A 26,493-nucleotide genomic window follows, 5' to 3' on the forward strand; every position below is an offset into this window, starting at 1 on the left:
AGTGAACTGCTTTGTGGGGCTGATCTATCTACCCAGGTTAAACCACAACAATAAATTACATGATGTATAATTGGATTATTAATTTAATTTTTAGTTTCTAACCATAGCATCAAGAAGCCAGACTGCACAGAAAATGGAAGAATATAACAGTCATAAACCCAAAGCACAGCATGAAAAGAAAGGGGAAAAAAAGTGCTAAACTGCTTTAAGAAACATTCATGCACCATGTCACAGAAACACAGAATCACAGAATATCCTGAGCTGGAAGGGACCGACAAAGATTATAAAAGTCTTACTCCTGGCCTTGCATAGGATAACTCCAAAATCACACCATGTGTCCAAATGCTTCTGGAACTCTGCTAGGCTTGGTGCTGCGACCACTTCCCTGGTGACCCCTTTCCATTGCCAAACCATACAGCTTCATGCCATTCCCTCAGGTCCTATTCCTGGTCTCCCACTCAGATAGTGGAATGGACTTCTAGGGAGACAAGCCCTTCCTTGAAATCTGCTGCACCTGCCCTGGCTGCCACAACATGCCCTGAAGCTCTGTTTCTTAAAATATGATTTTGCGCCACTAACAAAGAGCTACACATATTTAAGGTAACAAATTATACTAGGAAAATAATTCAATTAATCCATTTTATCACACCTTGAATAAGTAGGAAAACTACAAAAGAAACACCTAGTTTTATCACAATTTACCTTTCTTAGGCGGTCATACTGCTCAAGTGTTCAGCAACATGTATAGCTGTCCTACTTAGCAAATGAGTACGACAAATCAAAATTTCCAAGTCAGATTTATTGGGTATGATGTGCACAAATGGTATGCGTACACTCAGGAAAGGCAACATAATTTTCTCATGTCAAATTTAGTGTATAGTCAGACCGATGATGCACAGCACTGCAACAAAATTTCTGCATTTCCCAAAATCAGAGTGCCACTGCACAAGTCTTATGAAGCTGATCTGCATAATGGACTTGTCCAAGATCCCATATTTTCAGTTAGGAAATACTGTAATCCATTCAGGACTTGTATTTTGAACAAGACCACTCTCAAACATCTATAAACAAGATCTCTGAATACCACTTGGATACAATTTCTGTGGGTGAGGGAGAGAAGAGATATGAAAACCTTGTCTAAAACATCAATATATTTTTTGTTCACTTCTTTCTTATTGCAACCTCATGCTGCATCTTGAGATGGTTGCTATCACACTGAAAAAATCATTAATTTTGCCAGTTACAGTCCTTCTGTAAATACAATCCTTCTGTATTATATGTTATCTTATATATCTCATGCATACCATAGTCTAGTTCAGTTTACCCATTTCATACAGGTGCTACGTATTTAATACATATGGATAAGTTAAAAGCAACATTCCCACCTAGGTTACCCTACTGCCTTGTTTAAGCAATTTCATAAAGTTGTTCTAAATACACATTAGCGCTTTATATTAGTGCAATATATTAATTTATTCATATTTTATAGTTAAAATTTCTTTCTTACTGATACACTGTACTTGACTAGATTTTTAAATTGAGAGCTGCCTACCTCATAGCAATGTAATAACCTTGGTGGGTTGATTCTCCTTTTGTTTTGATTGTTTGTCGGGGTTTTTTTCCTGAAGAATAGACCTGTGCAGTAACTATGTGGAAATGCTGCCTGGCACAAAGGTTTAAAAAAACCCACTCCAAAACTGTGTAATTTTGATATGTTCCTAAAAGCCATTGAGTTAGTACAGTGTGGTGGAAAGGATTCACAATAAGAAATTTTCAAAGCACATCTAAAGCCTTCTTGCAGGATAATATTGTTATTTCCAATCTCTAAAAGAAAATATGCAACATTATTCTTCACTCAGATCACCCAGAAGGTAACTCTAATGTGTGTGCTACAAGAACAGTAAGGCATTTCTGACAGGTCCCTTGAGCAATTTACCTGAGGACTATTCTGAGCATAATTTTTATGTCAACGTTTGCTGGTGTCATCAGGGGAATTATGCCTAGTTTTCAGCAGGCCGGGGCAAAAGGGTAAGAAGACACAATACACAGAAAAAAGTAAAAAAAGTTTAAAGATGAAAATATTACAGCATTCTTCTTGGCTTCTGAAGGCTATGCATAGAAGGATAGCACCATTTCACAAAAAGTTTTAGTTGGTATGTATGCTTTCCACCCATATATATTTCTCATACCAAAAATTCCTTTTTGTTTAGTCTAACAAGGCTCGTTTTTCCCCTCCTCAGTGGGAATTCTTTGATCAAACATTTAACTTCTGCTCAACTATTTCCTACCATGCTAATGGCATGCTTTCTACCATATGTATAAATAGTAGAAATCAGTGATCTTGAGAGGCAAAAAAAAAGGCAAATCTGCTTATAAATCCAGTTATTTTTTAAATATCATTTAAATATTAAAGGTTCCAAATAAGAAATAGGCTATATGACCACATAATTTCAACAACAAAAATTTTGAGTGAAAGGTTATGTTTACCTTGGGATATATTAGAAAAGGCCACCATATCATGGGTGACATTTCTAAATATCAATTTAGCTGATCTTATGAAACACAGCTTTTGTTTCTCTGGAGCCAAACTGAACAAATACTCCAGTGCAAGTGAAGTTCCTTAGCCCAGCAGCACTGTTTAAGTATTAGAAAAATACAAAACCTTATCCTTTTGGCCACAGTTCCAAGACGGATATTAAATGCTCCAGCCTAGATGCACATCCAAGCTAGACGCTATCAGCCTACCTTCACTATTGCAAACCCACTCATTAGTAATTTATACACAGAGCACTCATTTAACTTCAGATACTGAATATCAGAATTTATAGTAATTCTCCTGTTAAAAGAATTCTACACCATGTAGAATAAGAGTTGCACAGTATCTATTTTAGTGTTCATGAATAGCATCTGTCAAGCATTTCTGATTCTGCTATTATGCTGATTTACTGTGTGAAGGTGTAAGAATGTGAGTTCACACCAATGTGCCTGAGTTTTGGAACATGCCATGAATTGGATGGTCCATAATTTTCTGATAATTCTCCGTGGCTGCATAACATGCTTATTTATGTTAATTTTTATCATTTATATTTATTTATGTAACCAAACTATATTTTATATACTGGTCCATATTGGGACCAGTGTTATTTAATATCTTCATTAATGACAAAGGGATCAAGTGCAGCCACAGCAATAAGCAGATGGCACCAAGCTGAATGGTGCTGTTGACACACCTGAAGGCTGGCATGTCATCCAGAGGGACCCGGACAAGCTTGAGAAGTGAGCACATGGGAATCTCATGAGTTTTAACAAGACCAAGTGCAAGGTGCTGCACCAGGGGTGGGGCAATCCCCGGTATAAAGGCTGGGAGATGAAGAGATTGAGAGTAACCCTGCCGAGAAGGACTTGGGGGAGCTGGTGGATGAGAGGCTGGACATGACCTGGCAATGTGCACTTGCAGACCAGAAAACCAGTTGTGTCCTGGGCTGCATCAAAAGCAGTGTGGCCAGAAGGGCAAGAGAGGGGATTTTGCCCCTCTACTCTGTGCTGGTGAGATTCCACTTGGAGTGCTGCATTCAGCTCTGAGGTCTCCAGCACAGAAAGGACATTGATCTGTTGGGAGAAGTCCAGAGGAGGACCACCAAGATGATTAGAGGGATAGAGCGGCTCTAGTACAAGGAAAGGATGAAAGAATTGGGTTTGTTTAGCCTGGAAAATAGAAGGCATGACCTAATAGAAGGGTGATCTAATTCCAGTACCTGAAGGGAGCCTACAAGAGATCTGGAGAGGGAATTTTTACAAGAGCATGTAGTGGCAGGACAAGAGAGAATGGCTTCAAACTAAAAGAGAGCAGGTTTAGACTAGATACTAGGAAAAAGATTCTTTACTGTGAAGGTGATGAGGCACTGGAACAGGTTTCCCAGAGAAGTTGTGGATGCACCGTCTCTGGAAGTGTTCTAGGCCAGGTTGGATGGAGCTCTGAACAACGTGGTCGAGGACAAGGTGTCACTGCACATAGCAGAGGGATTGGAACTAAGTGATCTTTAAGGTCCCTTCTAACCTAAACCATTCTATGATTCTATTATTCTGTCATTCTACATATACTACTTAGGATTATGTAACATAGCTGTGTTTTATAAATTGCCTTGTCATTGATATCAATGTTGTAGGTTAAAAAAAAGCCCCAAAGTTCTGTACTCTCCATGTCTCACCGTATTCAGAGAAGTTATTTTCAGCATAAGGAAAAATCCCTTACTGTACTGTATTTAACATAAAGAACAAATGAAATCTTAGCTTACAGTATTGAATACCAATATTTTTAAAACTCCTTTTCAAATATTGTATTGTTTTGATTATAGATATGTTGGGTTTTTTCATCAACTCATTCTATTTTATTATTTCCTTATGTGAACACATCTTTATAATGGACAAAACACAAATGCATGGTATGAATATAACTATTCAGAAAATTATAAAAGATTATATAGGACATACTCTAATATTCCAAAGTAATATATGTAAGTTAGGGAAACATGTCCAAGATTTGGAGACAAATCTTGTTTTCATTAAGAAGAAAAACATTTTTTTCCTCTATAGGAGGAAAAAATGGAATTTAAAACATTTCTAGTCATTGCTCTTCATAAACTCCAGTTGTTTTCACAACTTCTGTTGATTGGCATATGACCTTCAGCATTCCAGAGTGCAAAACTTCTGCTTCATGCACACAAGCCTGATTTGTTCTTATGAATTTTAATATAAGCATATCCTGAAGCATTTGATTTAACATTTCTGTGTGAGTTGTGTCCACTGTTCAATGAAATTAACCTATCTGCATTTAGAACCTAGTAAGCACCACACACTCTGAAAGATCTCCTTGAAAACCTCTTGCGAGTTGTCATCATATATTTGGGTCACTAAGAATAAATTCTTTATAAATAAATTATAAGCTGAATTTCATGACATGAAACATTTCAGAAAAAAAAAGCACTTGGAAAAAATAAAATAATTTGGTATTGGATAAGAACTAACTAGGACAGTGAAAAATAGGCCTAGAAATTCATAAAATGTGATTTCTAATCCTTCATTACCTAATTAATTAGTAACAGATTGCTAAATTGGAGTCACAATAGGGTTAGGGCATATAATTTCATGAAAATTTATTTCTTCCTAATTGAGAGAATGCATACATTTATCAAAAAACTATAAACATTCAAGGCTTTTAATTGTCTTCAATATCCTTCATCTTTTAGTGTGAACACCACAATTTTTTTTACATTATTGAAGCATTCAATACATCCTGATGGAAACAAACTTAACAGTTTATAAGCTGCAAGTTTTTTGTGGAACGTTTTGAAATCAGAAAAGAGGACCAGAATAAAATTAACTTTTGTTGAAATTGTGGGATTTTTTTTTCCACATTTAAAAGTCTTTTCTTTAAAAAAAAAAAAAAATCAATGACTCATGTTTGAAAAACAATTGTTTCTAAAGCACTATGGTCATTAGTTCAGATTTTCACTACTCTCCTGCAAAATAGTAAGAGAATCACAAAGGTCCTTACAAAAATATAGTTCCATTGTCAAGTTATTTCTAGTACCATGGCCTGTGTACTGTTGTTTACGTTACATCCAATCCATACTTATTTAGGAAGAAATTCTCTACAGAAACGGTAATCAGACATTGGAATGGGCTACCCAGGGGGGGATTCTCCGTCCCTGGAGGCTTTTAAGATGAGACTGGATGTGGCACTTAGTGCCATGGTCTAGTAACAACGGCAGTAGTGGATCAAGGGTTGGACTTGATGATCTCAGAAGTCCCTTCCAACCCAGCTGATTCTATGATTCTATAATTTTTCATTATCATAACAATAAACCCTGACCCAAGAAAGAATAATATCTTCTTTCTTAAGCATTTGAAGGCCACATTAAAGTGTTATGCAGTGCTATAAAGGAATTGAGGATAGCATAGTTATAGAAATACTAGTAAAACAAATTTTGGTATTGAAGAATGTTAAAATATTTTTCACTAATAACAGTGGATGGGATAGCATCTGTTGGGTTTGAATTTGGCAAATTTGATTTATGAGTTTGTTGTACTTATTTATTTTTGTGCAGAAAGATGAGTGACGCTAGATTATTTGGGGGTTAACAATTTCTTTGTTTGAACAAACAAATAAACAATCCCCCTCCAAATCTCAAAACCACATCTTTCCTTTCCTTAGATCAATATCTTGAATTCTGTTATTGTCTGTTTCCTGAATATCACCACCATCACTTCAATTGAATTAGAATAAATTATGATGTAAGGTATGGCCAAGCTGGATTTTTTCTTCTACAGTACTTATAATTATATATGACAGAGGTGATTTCTTATACACATAGGGCTGCAAATACATTTCTCTTAACTAGGAAGAAAGCAGTGCAGAAACACTGGGATTTATTGTTTTAGGACAAAAAAACAACCACATGTAGCCACAAATGCAGAAATGACAAAACAAGACCACTGTATGAGCCCATAACTCAATTTTTTTTTTTATTGATCAACAAGAACAAATGCTTTCTCCTCATTTTTCTACAGGAGTTGCCACTCAAGAGATGACTTGAGGTTACAGTAAGACACAATATAAAAAATCAGTTACCGTCCATTACCTACTAGGGACCAACGCTGGTATCGTAAACAACTCTGAATATCTGCGAGAGAATTAATTACCTTGTAGGTACTGTACTATAGCTACACACATCTTATTGTATGTTTTTCTCTTTTCTGTAGCAAAACAACACGCTCTATTTTCACTGAATAAAACACATGTGGAGTAGAAAACAATTCGTAACAGTTACAGCTACTGCATTTGTCCAGAATCACATTACAGACACTGCAAACCAGACTTCTTTTAATTTATCCTACATTGATCTTTTTTTTTACACTTCAGAACAATACACAGAAACACTTTTAAGAACCTAGAGTTCTTCCTAAATTAAACCTCATTACCTGTGAAAAAAAGACATTAATGAATTTTCAAAGTTTAATAAAAATTCATTAAATGAATGAAGTTTAGAGTTTAATAAAATGGGACATATATCTCAAAGAGTGTTAACCATCTGCTATTCTTTATTCCTTCCTATGGCAAAATTTGAGGCATTCTATACTATAGTATGTGTGCTTCCACAGATTGTAACACCACTGGAAAATATTTAAATACGTTTCAATAGAGTAATTTATGTCATGTCTTTTGTCAGAGTACTTGATAAGAGTACCCATTTATTCTTTTTACACTTCCCTTCCCTTCAATTTTCTTTCCTTCCAACACATGTCCAAACACGCTAAAATATCTGATTTTTTTCTACTTTTTAAAAGCTACCCTAGTTACTTTTGGTGTAAATAATTTTTACTTAATCTTTTTAATAATGTTTCAGTTAAACAGTGAAACATTGGAATGAAGCCAGATAACACAACTTTTTCCACATACACACTTACTAAGAATATAGGTCTGAATTAAATTTATTAGTGAAAAAGAAATTAATGACATAACCACCTAAGTAAAATATTTAACTGAGTTAGTTCAGAATATAATATTGAATGATGAGGGAAATGGTGCTAAAGTGACTTAAAAGTTTCAGTTGTATGAAAAACTGAAAGAAAATTTATTTGTCATCCCAATTTAAATTGTCAATTTCTATAGTGACAGAACACTTATTTTTGACAATATGACTCCTTTTGTTTCATTAAATTGTAAGAGCTCAATTTTCAATTTCAAGTGAAAACATTTGACTATTTTATCTCTTAAAAGCATGCAGATTTATAGTTATACCTTTAGTATAATTTTTTCTTACACCAACAAAACCATTGGATTTTGCTGTCATGTAATGAACTATTTTTGATAAAAATTATTTGAAATATTTTATTCTAGAGCAGAGCATCTCAATGGTGTTACTTCTGTCATATCACTGTATTATCGTAAGTCTGAAGTATAACTTCTTTGGTATTGTTTCTAAAAAAATCCCATAAAATTCAAAGAGTTTAATACCTCCAACATGCCTTCTCTACCTCCTTCATAGCTGAAAATGAAGAAAAAGGACTGTTCACTGTCAAAGATTAGATTAAGACGTGTTATAAATCTATAAACCTTTAAATAGAATATATCTGAGTACTGCCTCTGATTTGATTTGATTTGATTTGATTTTTGAGGTCTGCATTCACTGCACTCATGTGGAAATGAAAATAAAAATTCTTTCAATATGAACAATGTGTAAAATGCTAAATTGTACTGCCTTCCAAGGAAAAGCAAGATACTTATGATTTATAGTTTAAAGTGACAATATATGGCCCATATTTTTATATAAATATGCAGATGAGCAGAAACACACAGTATGTATACAGACTTAGGCATACCTACATCTTGCTATTCAAAGTATGTAATCTTAAGACTTGAATGATTACTACTAACACACGAATCTGAAGAAATTGAGACAGCAGAGACACTGAGACATATGAAAAATATATAAGAAAATACAGCTTATTCTCACAGTTTGTATGAACATAAAGAGTAATACTGAGAATTCCAGCAGAGTTTCAGAGAGTCCACAGAACTCATCAAATAATCAATACCTTATTTCAAAAAAAAGGGAACCTTGGAACTGTCGATGAACATCAAACCCAAAGTGCCCAGGTTGTTTTTATGCTCTGTACAGTGCTAAAAATACATTTATTCTTGGTGTCCTTTGTTACAGAACACTGATTGTTTAGTACCATGCTATGGCAACAATACATTTGCACAGACTTTTTTTTATATGGTTTAATACTCATACTCTAGTGATGCACAAGCTACAGGATTAAACCCTATTCAAAGACCTAATACAATCAAGTCTTCATCTAACAGACCTGACTATAATACTATTGTTGTAATTAATTGTATCCATATGAATACACACCAATTTTTCAAATACAATAATGTTCCAAATAAAAACAGTATGTATAGTCCCTATCATACAAAGGTTGATAGTCTGAGACACGGTTAGCAAAGACAATCTGGTTTTTTTCACCTTGAAGAAGCTGGTAGGATAACTAGATAATTTCTCATGTTTTGGATAACTGCACTCAGAGGTCATACTGGCAGATTCAGGTGTCTTAGTATGATACAAGTTTAAGGCCATTTATTTTGAGATGAAGTATAAAAGTTGGGGTACTGTAGTAGTATGTACTGTTATACACGAAGGTAACTAGTGACTAGTACAACCACAACAGGACAGCTATGCAAATTCACAAAATCTCAATGAGATAAAAAATAATCCTCTCATTAAATCTTGCTGTGACAAATACATTTTAAAACATTCCACTATTATATACAAAAACATCAGAACAGAACTAAATAAATAAAGTACTGAAGTATCTTAATGCAGTATAAAATAACAAAAAATATTTTCATAAATTGAACAGTAACACTAAGCTTATGTTCCAAGTACTGCTAAAAAATTATACAATTGCCTCTGTTCTATTGGTAACAGTTGAGATGAACACCTATTGATCTAAACAGTCCAACTTTCGGCGTTAACAATCACTCTGTCTTCTTTAATTAAAAAAAAGTTCTAAATGTGGAAGTCAAGAGTCTATCATTGTCACTACAAATTAATTTTACACCTCAATCCAGTTTGAACCCTTTACAGTCAAAACTTTAAAGCATGTCTTTAAGGCAAAAGACTAATTTTCAAGTTGGAATGCAATGTCTCTCAAGAATCTAAACTCTTATTTTCTGAAAAGTTCAAGTAAACATAGAGAATGAAAATAAATCTCCTTGATCCCAAACACTGACTGCCTCTTTTCACAAATTATTTATTATGTTTCATGTTAATGTTGTTTTCAAATCTGTAAGATTAAAATATTTCTCTGAGGAGCTTGGCAGTGTTGGAATTGAGCATTAACAGCCCAGGAGACTGAAAGACAAAAACTTGCCCACTTATGCTGGAATAAGTCCAGAGACTTGAGTGGAGTGTTGCTTATATGCTTCTCAGTATGAAAAGCTATAGAATGAAAGATGAACAAAAATAATATGGTCTTCATAGCAGCTTAGACTTTAGGCTGGATGAGAACTGAACACCTCAATCACATCTGCAGTGATTTATTATTATGTGAAAGAGCATCACTGAAATAGTTTTAAGAGGATCTACCCCAGAGTAGATTATAGACTAGTTTTCCTATTTCTCATTATTTTATTCTAAGACCTTATGTTCTTTGTCTTTATAGCACAATTTCCTAAAAACTTTAGATTTATGGAATTGATATTTTCTAAATCATAAAGATTATTCTTGTATTTAAATCCAAAAACCTCTATTTATTAGATTTAAGAAGTCCCAATAAGGTCAACGGAAATAAAGTTCACTCTCAACACAACCATCAGTTTCTGAAACAAACAGAAACATCAATAGCTTTCTTCACCTAATCAATTCAGACAGATTGATTTTTCAGAAGGTAGACTATTATGTATGTCTGAGTACCATGACCTTTCAGATTTTACCAACAATATTCTTCATGTAAATTGATCCACCTTATACCATGGGAGCCAGGGATGCAGAACTGCCAAAAGCATTCACTTCCACTCAGTTAGCTAGAAATATAAGTTTTCATGAAAAAGCACCTTCTTAAATCATGGTATGTGGCTTCTATATGTTGTGTGATGAGTTGTAAATGACTAAGACAATTCAGAACTGCAGATACCTTTACACCTAGTAATCATAAAACCACAAGAGTGTGAATGTAGAGTAATTGATTTAAACTTATCAGTTCTAGGCCATTAGGCTTGGTAAAAGGTATTTCCACTCAACTATACAGAAACCCATTACAGTCATTTCCATTTGAAGGTCAGCAATCACTAGTGTTGACCTTCAACATGACATAAAGGTTGTTAATTGATGAATTTACCAGAGCAACCAATAATCACAAAACCATACTAAAAAAAAAAAAAAGAACAAACAAAAAAGCTCCCAAAAAACTCAGCTCATATTTAATTATTCTGAGCAGAAGGAACTTAACATTTTGGTGAATTAGGTTAGACACTCTCCCTCTTCTACGGTTTTGTAGCGTCTTAGCTGTGTTCTAATGCAGATACTGTCATTTGATACTACGTGAGGAGCAATAGGACTCCAAGGGCAGAGATCTGGCTTCCTGAGCTCTGGGTCAATTTAGAGACAGTTTAGCTGAGGGCATGCCCCTGCTCCCTTTTCAGAAAGGACCTTAAGTAAGGCTCTTCCAGAAAGCTCTGCTGGAAATCAAAAGCAAGTGCTGCTCAGCTTCTGGCTTTCCTTCCCTTGGGGAACAGGTGTCCAGTCCCTCTGACATGTTAGGGTAGACGTTAGCATACTGGTTTTGACGCTGATACCAAAATTACAGTAGTACAACGTAAGAGGAGTTCTGGATTCCAAATACTTACAGACACAATGTATCCATACAATATTGGCACAAAAAGTAGTCCCCACTGACTAATCACCTACTAAGTTACAAGGACCCCTAACTCTATAGTGACAAAAAAATATTTTTCTAGACCACATTTGGAAAGATGTCTACAAACTTGCTTAAGTAAGGTGTACAATAGTGTATTAAATATAGTACACTATTTGGTACTAAAGAAATTGCATCTTCCAACATGGTTGCCACATTTGGTAATGTGTAAATAAATATCCTTAGTAAAATGTATGGTTTGAAGTAAGGATTTATTATGGTATCTAAGCATTCCTGCTAAATGACTTCTTGTTTAATATTTCTGCTTGTAGATAAAAAGGGCAATAATGTTGAAGATTATTTGTTTTCCTTTGCAATTTGTTTCCAGTCTTTTGCCTCTTATATGACAACATATTGAAAATATCTTGAATTTTTTTTTGATATTCACTTTTCAACTATATCTAAACAAAGAGACCAGAAATATTAAATATACTTCATCTATAAAAAAAAAAGTGTAATTTCATTCACAATATTTCTGCATTTAGAAGGGCAGTTGTAGGGTACAACACTGTCTTTTAAGGAACACCTTTATCATCATCAAGTAAAAATAAAATTTTGCTCATAGCATCTTAAAAAAAAAGAAAAAAAATGAAAAAAAAAGGGAATTTTAACTTCAGATAGAGAAATAATTTTGGTTACCTTACATAACCTATCATTTTTCTTCATCACAAATATTCTGGAATGAAGAAAGACAGAGAGGTCAATATTCTTAAATTGAGAAAAGCAAAGCATATGGGAACAGATGGGGTCAGACAAGAGGTGTTCAGATCTATAGATAAGTATTCATGCCATTTGGCGACTGTCTGTCTCCAAAGTACACAAACAACAACTGGTGTTTTTAAGAAATCTCTACACAAAATTACTTTATCTAATAACAAAATAAAGGCTGTTATTGCTGTTATCTCTTTGGTACAAGACTTAATTTTTATGCAGTTCTTAATCCTTGAAGGTGGCGTGCTGCACTGTTCTTTTTTTTTTTTTTCTAATAAGGTCCAATGAAGAAAAACCAGGTTATTTCCAATTAGATTACTCTTTCCATATAGAATAATAGAATGGTCTGGGTTGGAAGGGACCTTAAAGATCATTTAGTTACAACCCCCCCTGTCATGGGCAGTGACACCTTCCCCTAGACCAGGTTGCTCAGGGCCCCATCCAACCTGGCCTAGAACACTTCCAGGGATGGGGTATCCACAACTTTGGAAATTTATTCAAGTGTCTCACCACACTTTCAGTAAAGAATTTTTTCCTAATATCTAATCTAAACCTACTCTCAGTTTGAAGCCATTCCCCCTTGTCTTGTCACTACACACCCTTGTAAAAACCCCCTCTTGGTCTTTCTTGTAAGTTCCCTTCAGGTACTACAAGGCCACAACCAGGCCCTCCCTAAACCTTCTCTTTTCCAGGCTGAACAATCCCATTTCTCTAAGTCTTTTCTCCTAGGATAAGTGTTCCATTCCTTTAATCATCTTGGTGGCCCTCTTCTGGACTCGCTGTAACAGGTTGATGTCACTCCTGTGCTGGGAATCCAAGACCTGGACTCAAAGTGAGTTCTCACCAGAACAGAGTACAGGAGCAGGATACCCTCCCCTTGACCTGCTGGTCACACTGCTTTTGATGCAGCCCAGGTTACAATTGGCTTTCTGGTCTGCAAGTGTGCAAGTGCACACTGCCAGGTCGTGTCCAGCCTCTCATCCACCAGCACCCCCAAGTCCTTCTTGGCAGGGCTGCTCTCAATCTGCTCATTCCCCAGCTTGTGTTGATAGCAGGAGATGGCCCAATCCCCTTGCACTTGGTCTTGTTAAACTTTGTGAGATTTCCACTGGCTCATTTCTCAAGTGTAATATACTGGGATAAATAGATGAGAAAGAAAGAGGGAAAGGAAGGAAGGAAGCAAGCAATGCAGTATGCATAGCACAGCAAGGCATAGCTCAAGGTATTCCGAGCACCTACTGCTGACTGTTTAAAGAACTGAAATTTCCAAAGTTGATAAGAAATATCACAAAACAGAGTTCAAATCCATGAGTATGCATTCTTAAGAGGAATGCTGCTGAGGAACAATGCCTTCTACTTTTTTTCCAAGACTGTTAAAAGATACCCAAAACTGAAGGCTGAGTTAACCTCTCTCTAATTTTTTTTAATTTATTTTATTTTTCTTGAAAAGGAACGTGAATCATAGGATATCCTGAGTTGGAAGGCACCCACAGGGATCATCAAAGTCCAACTCCTGTTCCTGCAACAAGTGAATTTGAAAGTTTGCTACTTCAAAGTCTGATGTTAATCAGAAGAACTCTTTTCAAATATTCAGTAAGCGTAAGAATTACCTTGCCAACTGAGAAAAGCTTACAGATATTCCACATAGGGGCAAAGTTTTTAACTGGAAAGATTAATCACTGGAACTGTCACATTTGACAGGATGAATTTAAAGGAATGATACTTGAACTGAGCATCAACACACTTTATATCAACATACATATATCCCCCCTTTACCAACTGACAACTTAATCACCAGACAAAAAAAAAACCAAACAACAAAAAACCCTCACCAAAAACACCAAAGGGAAAATTCCTGACCTTGTATCAACAGCAAAAATATAAAGAACATATTTCAGGAGTGAATAAAATAGGGAAAAACAGAATTAAAGATCTAAATACTAAACTTAAATGAAAAATTTGAAGCATATTAAATTATACCACTAGGCAGATGCAAATGAGATTAATTTTTAAATCTGTTCCTGGACTTTTAGCTTTTCTTGTCAAGAGTTCTGAATAAAATATTTTTGAAACTGGAAATAATTTGGTGAGAAAAGTACAGTGTTGAGAGTTGATTCATAGCAGATTGTAATCCAGTAATTTTTTTCTCCTTTTTATTAACTATATGCATAACTTGCTAGAGGAAATGAACACATCTGTAAAACTCTCTTTTTATTTGGCTTTAACTTTACAGTTAAGTGGGTTTTCTTAGGAATTGAAATGAGCATTTCACCAGAAAATAATTAGAAAAAAAAATCATATAGAAACAACTGTAGCCCAAGTCATAATTCTGACAAGATATATTGTGTTTTAGAAATCTGTTAAGGGAGCAAACCGTGCAGCCTGCTTTATCGTTGCAACAATCAGCCCCAGAGGTTTACATTGTAATAAGTACAATTCTCCATTGGATGAAAAGTGCTAGATGAAGATCAAAGGGTTTAAGTACAATGCCATAAATATATCTTTTCTTGAACTTTGTTCTGATGAAGAGTAAAAAATATATTAAAAACTCAGTCCAAGAGATCTGTGACACAAAACCAGGAATGAAACACGTGTCAACTAGTATAAGACTGTATTATACAAACTCCTTTCTTATCATCCAGGCAATTTATATAACTCCTACTCCACACTCTGCTGCCTCCTCAAGTACATCTGGCGGTCCACAGGCATTCAGATAGTGGATAGGCAGATCACTGTTTACTGTGGTCACTGTTGACAAGGAAGCAGTTTCCATCTCCTTTTGCATTTGGCCCATTCACACCAGTAAGTCAGGAGAGCAGAGGTTGGTAAGCAGATGACAGCAGCAGGTGCTGAGGCCCATGCACAAACACAAGTCTAGACTTTGCTTCTCCTATGGCCCTTAATCCATGTGTAGTATAACACCACCTCAAAAACTGTCAATGCTCCAGCCCCATCCCCTCTCTTAGGGCTTGGAACAAGGACAGTAAATACCTAAAACAGAACTTCCTACATAGTTTCATTAAAAAAGAAATTAAGTATGTACGAAACTCCTCCATCAAATGATCAAACATGGGTTTTTCCCACAGGCCACAGTTCTTCAAGAGTTGGTCAAGAATGGAACCTTTTCATGCAGCAAGTCGTTTAGGAACAGACTGCAACTTCTGCCAGGAGTCTGCCTCCTGCATATACTTTCCAAAGGCTGCACCTTCCTTCAGAGCAAGTCCACTTACTCCAGCAAAAGGTCATCCGTGGACTGTGCTATGGCTATTTGCTACACCATGGACTGCCATGGGCTTCAAGGGGACAGTCTGTCTCACCATGGTCTGCACCACGGACTGAGGAGGAATCTCTAATCTGGTTTCCAGAGCACTTCCTCCTCCTTCTCCTTCACTTACTTCAGTGTCAGCAGGACTGTTTCTCTCACAAAGGCTCAGCTTTGGCCAGTGGTGGGTTCCTTTTGGAACAAGTTGGAGCTAGTTGTGGCTGGCATGGGGCAGCTCCTGAATCTCTTCTCATAGAGATCACCCCTGCTACCAAAACCTTTCTGTGTAAACCAGACACAGATAGTTTTTCAAATAATTTACAGAAAGAAATTGAGTGTTTCCTAGATGAACCAGTTAGATCCATTTAATATTTGTCGCCATGCTATTTGTCAAATAATATAGCTATTAATTCAAACTGTATTTTCCATTCCAAGAAGTACAGTCGATAAAACTGCATAATAACAATGTCTGATCTCAATTGTTTCATCAATTCAGCTCATCTTGTACAACTGAAATCAACCTTCAAAAACTACATTTGGAAATTTTTTAAACTAACATACTGCTGGTTCAGAACTTCAGTCTGCATAAATGGCAAGAGATGGCACAAATTCTGTGTTCTGTGGAGACATAGATATTAAAGAACAAGATAATTGTCAACTTGAAATCATTTAGAAAAGGATGTAAGGATTTAATTTCTGTATTTTGATACCATGGTTTTGATCTTATTAAATCTGTTATTAAAAAAAAAATGTTGCCATTGTTTGCTTATACCTTCTACAAGTATGAATCAGCCACTTATAGGTTAATACCACTATTTGTTCTATACAACTACAATGAATCTCCCAAATAATCTCCCAGATACAGGTTTTGGAAAAGCTAGGACATTAGGTAACTGTGTTTTGCTCTGGAATTCATTCTATAACACCTTATGTGTATTTCTTTTGTCTACTTGTTAAATAAAGCCATAATCATAGAGATCAGTATGGACAAAGACCTTTAGGCATGTGTAATTTCAATCTTTGCTAATTTAAACACCTAACCATAACCCATATTACAGAAATCATCCTTTTGTACTCTTCTAACCCTACATATGATGTGATATTTTATTTGGACTCAGGCTACCACCCCAGAAATAAAAGGTTCCTGAATTAGAAGTTAAAGCCATTCTTTTCAGGTTATTTACAGTATTAGGGCAATTTAGAGAGAAACAGTCTCAGAGTTTAGAAAGGTCCAGTGGTGATATCAGGATGTGTCTACATAGGAATAGAGAGGTTCCATCTAAGATATAAATTATGCTGAAATCCTTGAAAAAGAAACTCTGTCCTTCCTTAACTCTCATTTTTCATTTAACAGCAGCAGCAACTTTAAAAAGTATGCTAACTAACTCTACAAATCTCTGCCTTCTCCACATATGACTGGCCAAGCCCCCAGTGCCATGACTGATTTGGACGTGAACTCATTGCTAGAGCAGTTTCCTCATAAGACTGTTTCTACCTTACTTTTTCCAGTTGTGAAGAGTTAATTTTGTCATTAAGGGTTCACCACAGTCCTTTCCTCTAACACTCTTGACCTTTGTTTTGCCCATGTTGTCAATGGGTGCTCAGTCTCACAGAAAACTGTTTTATGGTGATACTTTTTGATCTCCCTGCAGCTAGAGGCCAGGAGCCCTGGACACAGTGAGCAAGTATGCTTAGGAAACTATGGCAGGCCCTGGCAAGATGTCCTGGCTGGTAGCGCTACTGAAGACTACAAGACCACTCAGCCTTGGTGATGATGCACCCCAGGGCATGCTTCTCAGCCCAAAATGGAGAATTGCAGCAGATGTCCCATAAAGGTCTTGTTATCTCCCTCTGAGGCTGGGTAGGCAGAGGCAATATTCTTGCCTGTAGATGGGATCAAAAAGTTCTGTTGCCAATCTGAAAGAAGGGGCCAACAGGAACCTTTTGAAATTGAGTAATGACTAAGTCCTTCACCATGGGTAGAAGAGTCCCTTGCAACAACAGAGGGGTTATGGCTTTTCCAAAGTAACTGTTGCTTAGAGACTGGCTAGGCAGTCAGTCTGCTGGTGGTGTGTGATTACTTTTGCATCCCTTTTCTTTTCTTTTTTTGCTTTTCCTCACTCCCCTTCACCAACTATTAATCTCTCCTTATCTCAATCCACAAGTTTTTTTTCTCAATTTTGCCCTTCCAATTCTGTCCTGCACCTCACTGCTGCAGAGTGAATGAGGGTTGGGTGGATGCTTAACTGCCAGCTGGGGTCAACCCATCATAAACATGATGTCCAGAGAGGTTGTGTAGTCCTGGAGGTTTTTGAGACCTCACTGGACAAAACCATGAGTAACCAATTCTGACTTCGGAGCTGACCATGCTTGGAGCAGGAAGTAGCGCTGAAGATCTCCTGAGGTCCATTCCAGTCTGGCTTATTCTGTGATTCCATGTTTTGCATTTCTTGTAAATCAAATATAGAGGTGTGATGCTGACAGATAGTGCTGATACTAATGGAGTTGCTCACAGATGCCTAATAGTCTATGCAAGCAACTGTTTTTTAAAAAAACAATCAAATAAATAAACTAGCACAGTCATATAAGATATTTGAAAAACAGTAGCATGCCTTAGCAGGTGAGCATCTTTCTGGCCGTATCTCCAACGTCAAATAACTTGCATTACACAGAAATCAAAAAAACATTGATGTGGTATGTTATGATGTTATCTGACATGTATGATATGTTATGATAAAATAAATACTAGTAAAGAAAAGTCCATACCTGGTGCTATGTGAGATATTTTAGAAAGGTATGTTATATGCATGAACTTCAATTTGCTGTTCCTTACCCACCACAGAAATATAGAAAAATCATAAAATTACATTTAAAAGCAGACATCAAGTAGAGATCTCAGTCTTTCCCAAGAGGAGTTATCTATTGTAACTAAACCCTAAATCTAGTTACTCAGGATCAATTATTCAACAATAAATGCACATAAATTAGATTAAATTATTTGTTATTTAGGTAAGTAAAAAAAATGTTACTGTTTCTCACCGCCCAACTCGAACGTATGCACACTTGCTGATTTGTTGGTGGTTTTTGGTTTTTTTTGCTTTCTCTTACACAGCTTTCAGAGTGTTAATGAAAGTAGGAGCCTTCTGGATTACTACTTAGCTATTGGCATAGAAAAGCATAAAATAAAGGAAATATGCTCAGCTAAGAGTCTTTGAATAATTTATCACATCATTTTTAGCAGTACAATAAGGTTTAAAAGTGAACAGATCTTTAGAGGAATATGGAAAAAAGCAGTAAGACTTCCTTCTGTTCCCCCTGCCCTAAGAAGTGTTTCAATGTTCAATAAGACAGAGAAATGTTTTGTCTAAGAGCTTTTTTTTGCTTTGACCTTTATCAGGACTCTGTAGCTACCAAAGTTTACTTAATCTCTTCTGTTCTTCCTAGTCTTCACTTTTGTTTCCTAGTCTTGTTAGACTTGTCATGTCTCCCTGCTCCTTTTAGAAAAGAAAAGATATTTAATTCTGCTTCTGTACCCTATGGAAATTCCAAGTCACTGAGTTCCAATTTTCCAGGTCTGAGAATGGGCTGTTCTGTCTTGTATAATCCTTGTTTTAGGGACATATTTGAACATTGTGAAACAGTAATTTTGGGAGCGAGTTCTCCCCAGAAAATCAAAGTATTACACATACCTTATTTTTAACCAACAGCTTATTTTGTGTGTGTTTATGATCACAACTCAGTTTAGTTTTTGCTGGTTTATTTTTTCATCTCCAGATGTCCCTCTATTTATTTTACCTGTAATTTCAGTTTTCTAGTCTCTTCTTCTAAACTGTGCTTTTCTGCTTCAGGTCGTTCTCTCTTTCCCCATTCAGAAGTATTCTCCCACTGCATTCTTTCCAGCTGGGAAGGGTTGGAATGGGAGGAGGAATAACCAAAAAAGGAAAAAAAGAAAGAGGAATAACAAAATTAAAAATTCCTGTTCTTCACTGAGTGAGTCTAATGGTTTCACCTCAAAGTAAGGTCAGTGTCTTAGAAATCAGTCCAAGCTGTAAGTTTTCCATGTTTCATAAAGTTAAATATCTGAATTTGAAGAGAAAATAACAAAGACAGTCAGTTTTTCATCAACTGTACCTCTACAAAAGTAAAGTATAAATAATTTTTTAATATAGCAACTGGTAACAAAATCTTATTCTTTTCCTGCTATTTATGGAATAAAGAGTTTAAAGAAAATAATGAAATTTTTTAAGTAACATTTAGACTGATTTTGGCTTGACACTGTCAAAGTTCACTTTTTATTCTCCAAAAGATGAAAAATCAGCATGTTTTTACTCTGTTTACACTTTAGAAGGATGATAATGAATATTCATTAAACTGAAGAAGTTCTAAAGTATGTCTTCAGTATTGCATACTGCTAACCTCATAATTAGAGAAAAGAAGTTTTTTAAATTTTCACACTAATCTGTTTCTTGTGGTCGCAGTTAATAGCTTAAGGGAAATATTATCTTTTATGGCCAATGCTGTGACCTTAATTTAGGATAACTTTATGAATTCATTCATCAGATCCATATATAGGAAGAATTATATATATCAACAAAAAGCCATGTTCCTAAGTCATATAAAGTAATTATTTAAGAACTGAGTTATACTTCAGAGACAAGTACATAGAGGTTTTGTCAAGACTGCATTAAATGTTCCTCACATTTCAAAAGAAAAATAGTAAAATGAATTTGTTTTTATAGCACAAAACAGGTACTTATCAGGTGCTAATACATATTGAACAGAAGATTGTTATTGCTAAGTATTATTATTAACAAGTCATTATTAACTGGTTCTTAAAATAGATTAAAAGGGATTAAGATAGATTAAAAACTGTGAAAATAAAAGGTTCCAGTTCTTTCAACTGAGATGAAAAAAAACACCAGAAATGTTAATACATAAACCTCAGAATTTTAAGAACATTTTACAATTTTTCAGTTTTGTAAGAACTAAAATCAATTGTTTGATAAAAATAGAGACTGATAACACTGTGAGGCACTTCTTCATTAAAGAAACAGAATATCTGTGCTTTAGAAAGAGCCACAGAGGTGTACTTTTTAAGACATTGGTTACTTTTATTCTAAAATTAATTTCTGGCAAACAATGAAAAGCTACTGAATGTGAGGCAAAGAGAATGAGTTGTTACAGCATCAGAGAAACATAATTTAGACCTTGTGAATAGTAACAGTGATTATCTAGCTGAATCAAACTGCAAACTTGTCTGTTACCACCTTATTTCTGAGTAAATAAAAACAATTAAAAACTCTGTAAAGTTAAAGAGGTTCCTACAGGTTTTTAGAGGACAGTAAAAGAGATTATTCTACTCTACTCTGTGCTGGTGCATCCTCGCCTCGAGCACTGTGTGCAGTTTTGGCTACTACAATATAAGAAGGTCGTTGGACTATTAGATTGGGTCCAGAGGAGAATGACCAAATGTTGGAAGGTCATGATGGCAACGCTTTTGAGGAGTGGCTGAGGATACTTGGTTTGTTCAGCTGGGAGAAAAGAAAGATGAGGGGTGACCTCATCATAGCCTACAACATCCTTGAAGGGAGGTGCTGATCTTCTCTCTCTGGTGACACATGATAAGAACTCAAAATGGCATGAGGTGACATCAGGGAAAGTTCAGGTTGGATGTTAGGAAAAGGTTCTTCACTGAGAGGGTGGTTGGTGACTGGAAAAAGTTCCCCAGGAAAGTGGTCACAGCACCAAACCTACCAGAGTTCAAGGAGTGTCTAGACAATGCTCCTAGTCACATGATTTACTTTAGGTAGTCCTTCAAGTAGCAGGTAGTTGGACTCAATGATTCTTATTGGTCACTTCCAATTGAGAGATTCTTTGATTCTAACTACCAGCTACTTCGCTCAGAAAACTAAATTTTCAAAGACTTAAAAAGTGAATGGATTATGTTTAAAGGCATTTTATTCTATCACCAACAGATATTTCCACAGGTTGTTCCTTCTCAGCATGGATTATGTGCTCCCCTTAACAAACAAAACAACAACATGTGTACAACTCTTCCCCCGCACCCCAATAGTATTCCTAAAACCTTGGCAAGTCTTAACATCATGATACACTGTTGGAGGGTAGTATTTGGAGATAAATCTGAAGCAGTTCTTAAAGCTTTTGATCTAAGTTTAAGGAAAACAACAAGATAGAAAGAAAATAATACATTGTTTTCATATTCTGTATGGTATTGGCTGAATAACTGGGAACTAATTTAACTTTTTAAACAGTTACAGTATTCAGTAGTTTTCTTTGCATTATGTATTTGTTCTTGTATGAAAAGACCTAATGCAGCTACAAAACTACTAGTTCTGGGGGCTGGTCCACCTGATTAAAATGCAACAGAGTGAGAGGTCTATGTATTTTAGATTCATGCTACTTCATAAGTTTTATAGGTTATTTACCAAGTTAAATTCCTTAGAATATGATAAACATCTGTACTTGGATTAAACTGTGATATTAACTCAGTTGGTTACAGCATGATGCTAATAACACCAAGGTCATGGGTTTGATCCCTGTATGGGCTGTTCACTTAAGAGTTGGACTCAATGATCCTTGTGGGTCCCTTGCAACTCACAATATTCTGTGATACTGTGATTCTAAGCAGGGAATTAGGGAAGGATAATTTTGTACTATTGCTTTTGGGCTTGGTTTTTCTTTTGGCATGGTGTAGCAGCTGGTGATAGACTACAAGGTGTTAACTCCAATGCATACAACGTTGTTTGACGTTCACATGTTCCCAATCAGGTCTTTAAACTCTGATCATTGAATTTCTGTACAATAGCTGGAAATGAAGGAGTCACATACCTCTGTTAGGCACCAAATATTGTTTCTTCCCTACCAAAATTATGTAGGTTTATAGTTGTTCAAATACTGTCTATTGGACTATGATCACAAATCTTATATTTTTTCCTAAATAAATATGCAGACATAATGTCTTACAAGTATCCATGAAAGTTCTGGGACATGAGAAACCCTGCGTTCTTGCAAAGCATCTGCCAAAATACAGAGCTAAAATTGTAAGCCTGAAAGATCACCTTTTCCCAGTGTTGACACTAATCAATACAAATTCATTTTTGGCAGAATCAAAGAGAGAGAAATCACTAAACCATCCAAGGTTGAATTTCCATCAGGCAATTAAGCAGAAGATGACTACCAAACCAAGATCTGATGTCAAAGATAAATTTACTTACCTCTGTGTCTGTAAAATTTTAATTCATTTCACTCAAGATGTTTATGAGTCCAATAATGATAAATTTACATATGTAATTGTCTTGATTTCAGCTGGGATAGAGTTCATTTTCTTCCTAGTAGCTGGTACAGTGCTGTGTTTTGAATTTAGTATGAGAATAATATTGATAACACAGGAATGCTTTAATTGTTACTGAGCAGTGCTTACACTAAGTCAGTCTTTTCAGCTTCTCTCTTGTGCAGGCCGAGACTGCACAAGAAGCTGGGAGGGGACAGCTGCTCCAAACTAGCCAAAGGGATATTCTATTCTATATGATGCCATGTTGAAAAAAAGACACATAGGGGTAGTTGGCTAGGAGGGGCTGACTGCTTCTCAGAGTCTGGTCATCAGTCAGCTGGTGCAATGTGCGTCACTTGTTTTGTATGTTCTTTAATTTCTCTTCCTTTTCTGTCCTATCAAACTGTCTTTATCTTGACCCACAAGATTTACTTTTTTTTATGATTCTCTCCCTCATCACACTGGAGGGGACTGAGTGAACACTTGTGTGGTGTTTAGCTCCCTACCTGTGTATGTACCAAACATATAAAGAACTCCAGAATAAAGTCAGAAAAATAAAATCTACCTTACTTCTCAGTCACTCATGTCAGTCTTCCAAATGAGTAGGGAAATTATAGCAAAGCAAAAAAACAAGTCTGGAATTAAGTTAGGAAGAACAAACAAAAATAGATAATTTGTGATCTCTTTAATGTAATTTTCTGTAAAAAATCTTGTAGGGCTATGGTCTTTCGGAACACATCCAAGTTTGTTCAGTCCTCTTTGAGATGTTGAGATGTTGTAAGAAGGTTCTTTATATAATGTGTGTTTTATCTTTCAGGAAAGATTAAGTGCAATTACCAAAGGCAATGCTAGGTGTTAACTAGATTTTTGAGAATGTATTCTTCTCATTAAAACAAGGTAAAACAAAAGAAGCAAAAAAAAAAAAAAAGAAGCTTATCTGTTTATCTGCAGAAACATGATCTGAAATGTTGCTTGTTTTTCAATTGAAAATGATTCTATGTCTCTGATTCTATGTCCCTGTGCTACTTTAAATGGAACCTGGCATTTTTAATTTTTTTCCCGTACTTCATTACATGAAAAACAAACAAAGAAACAAACAAACAAACATGCTTTAAATGAATCTATTGCTGCCTTAAATTCAGCTCTTTGCTTTTACTTTTCACAGAAAAATACTTCACTGGAAAAGTAATACCTATTTTTCATTTTGAAATGTATTACTGAAACTTCAGTTTAAAAACGCAAATTGACTGAACAGCAGTGATACCTCTCTCACATCTCCACTGAAAAGAATTTCAGGGGTTTTTTTCCCCCAGAAAATATACATTGTCATATTTGTACAGAGAATAAGTATTTTAGATGCTCTCATGCGGAACTCCAGAATTCAATTTATAAAGGAAGCAAAAGATAAGAAACTATTTGCAACATTGGAAAAAAATCTTGAGATCTTTAATTTTCCCTTCAAATGTGAATATTTTCACTCCATGAAATGTCTCCATGGATTTTTTACCTTTTCTCCACTGAATTTTACCTTTTAATAGGAAGATGCGAATAATGGTGGAAGTATAGAGAGAGGTCAAGATACTGTCAGTGAAGTGAATAATTGCAAAGGTGAGTAGTGGAAATGAAGTAGAGTGTATTGACCTTTTGAAACTGGAAAATTACATCTTAGAGCTAACCTGCACCCTTTTATGACTACCATGAAAGGCAGAACCCTGAAAAAAAGCCAGACAGAAAAAGGGACTCTACTTTGTACAGTTCATTAGCAGGAAAATCTTAATGCTCTAGTTCAGTTTAAGGCAGCATAACAGTGGTTGAAGCTCAGAAATTTTTATTGAAACAACATTTTTCTCCTTCCCCTTAGTCAAGAGAAGATAGAGTAGGATGGAGGACAACAGTTAAGGTGTAATGACAGCAAAAAGAAAGATGATGAAGAAGAAACATAGTCAATATGATTTCAGACAGAAAACAGAATTTCCACACATCCTTCGGGAGAAAGGGAGATTAAGACATCAGCAATTTATTTTTTTGTTTGTTTTAGCACAAAAATTTGTTTGCTTCCTATAAAACTTCAGAAATGGTAGGAAAATGTATTTAGAGAGTTATGATCCTCAGCTTTATAAAAAAAGCGCTTAAAATAGAACTGGACAGAGCACAAGTATTATGGTTAAAAAAACCTATCATTTTGATCTGATCTGACTGGTAGTGATATCAGAAAAAAAAAAAAAGGAAAATTCAACCAGAAATTCTCCCTGCAAAAGTTTTTCTTCTACAAAACTACCATTTTTTGCCAACAGCATTTTCTGAGAAAGATCCTGCAACATCTTAAATAAAAGCTGTCTATACAAGATACTTCACATTTCATGGATGGCATTTGCCACAGCCAAATTGACTAAAACTAGTAGAGTTTTATTGATTTATTTATTTACAATCTGAACCTTACACTACCACACCAAAATATTAAATTCTAATGCTATCTGTCTTTATACCAGGAATCTACAGGCAAGCCAAATATGGCCTATGGACTTGTGACCCAGAGAGACAAGAATTCCTGTTTAAACTAATGATTAGAAAACTCTGGCAGACTCGCTCAATTGCAGACCTAAAATATGTTTCAGTTTGCACAGATCAAAAATGATGATTTTAAATCAATATGCTTTTTTTGTGCTTTAAATAACTGTGCAGTCTTTTTCATATTTCAAAGCAGGATGAATGAATACACTTTTTCAAGATTCTTAATATCCTCATTGTTTTGTGCATGGAAGTAATTTCCATTTACCTAATGCTACAAATTATTCTACACATTTTAAGCAAGGCAGATATTGAACTGAAAATTTAATAAGCCACAGGTTGATTATGAATTAAGCATCATGTCACCCTCCTAATAAAGAAAACTTACTGAAATAACTATAAAGCTTCATTAAGAAATTAGTAAATTTGATTCTTATGGATCTTTTCCCCCACAGTTAGTAAAAAAATTCAGCACAAGAAGTACATTTTCCTTTTCTGCAACTCAGACAGGAATCTTCATTACTTGCAAAGTAACCTCTATTTTGTTGGGATATGGGATGGCTGTGTTTGGGGGTTTTTTGCCTTTTTTTTTTTTTTTAAATTATATTTATTTTGTTTGTTTTGAGATTTCTTTTGCTAGAAGTCTGTAAGAACATGATAACTGCAAAAGCTCCTAAAGTCTGAAAGGAAACCATCGACTTTCCTGCTTCCAAAACCTGCACTGCTGTATGCAGCTGTGATGTTTGCTGGCAAGCAAATTATTACTTAGCATGTGTGACACTGGGCAGTTTTGCAGTGACTATTTACAGTATATCTGACATTTTCTAGAATTCTTTTCCTTCTTCATCTAAAAGGTGCAATCAGAGATTACCAGAATCCATAGCAGTCCTTCCACAGGAAAGGGAAGACAAATGTTGGCTACATTTTTATTTGACAAGTACTTCAATATTCAATATAGGGGAAAAAAAATTTACTCTGCTTTTTCTCTTACTGTGAGCAAGTCTGCCAAAAACACCATTTAGTCCACCAGAAACTATACTGAAAGCATGATAAATGTTTATGTGCCTGACAATATCTTGAGACACCAAGCCCTGCAACAAATTGAACTTTTTTTAATGAATGTTTATATTCATAACAATGCTGAGCACCAGGATATTTAGTAATCAAATATTTCTTCCTTCTGGTGCTACTCAGTTGCTTAACTCTGCTACAAGCTGATATCATTGCACTGTGTTGACAC

The 26,493-nt window shown here is 35.4% G+C and overlaps 1 protein-coding gene across 1 annotated transcript in view; it reads right to left on the reverse strand.

The window, feature by feature from the left end:
* Positions 1–26,493, reverse strand: part of CCDC102B (coiled-coil domain containing 102B) — a 147,693-nt gene that overhangs the window by 80,979 nt on the left and 40,221 nt on the right. The window contains exon 6 of the mRNA XM_051774520.1: positions 19,250–19,354. Within this exon, the coding sequence (XP_051630480.1) occupies positions 19,250–19,354 (105 nt within the window). The remainder of the gene's footprint in view (positions 1–19,249; positions 19,355–26,493) is intronic.

The sequence above is a fragment of the Manacus candei genome, unplaced genomic scaffold (genome assembly GCF_025592945.1).
Source record: "Manacus candei isolate 608988 ecotype Guabito, Panama unplaced genomic scaffold, ASM2559294v1 h1tg000008l, whole genome shotgun sequence".
In the NCBI taxonomy this organism is placed as follows: Eukaryota; Metazoa; Chordata; class Aves; order Passeriformes; family Pipridae; genus Manacus; species Manacus candei.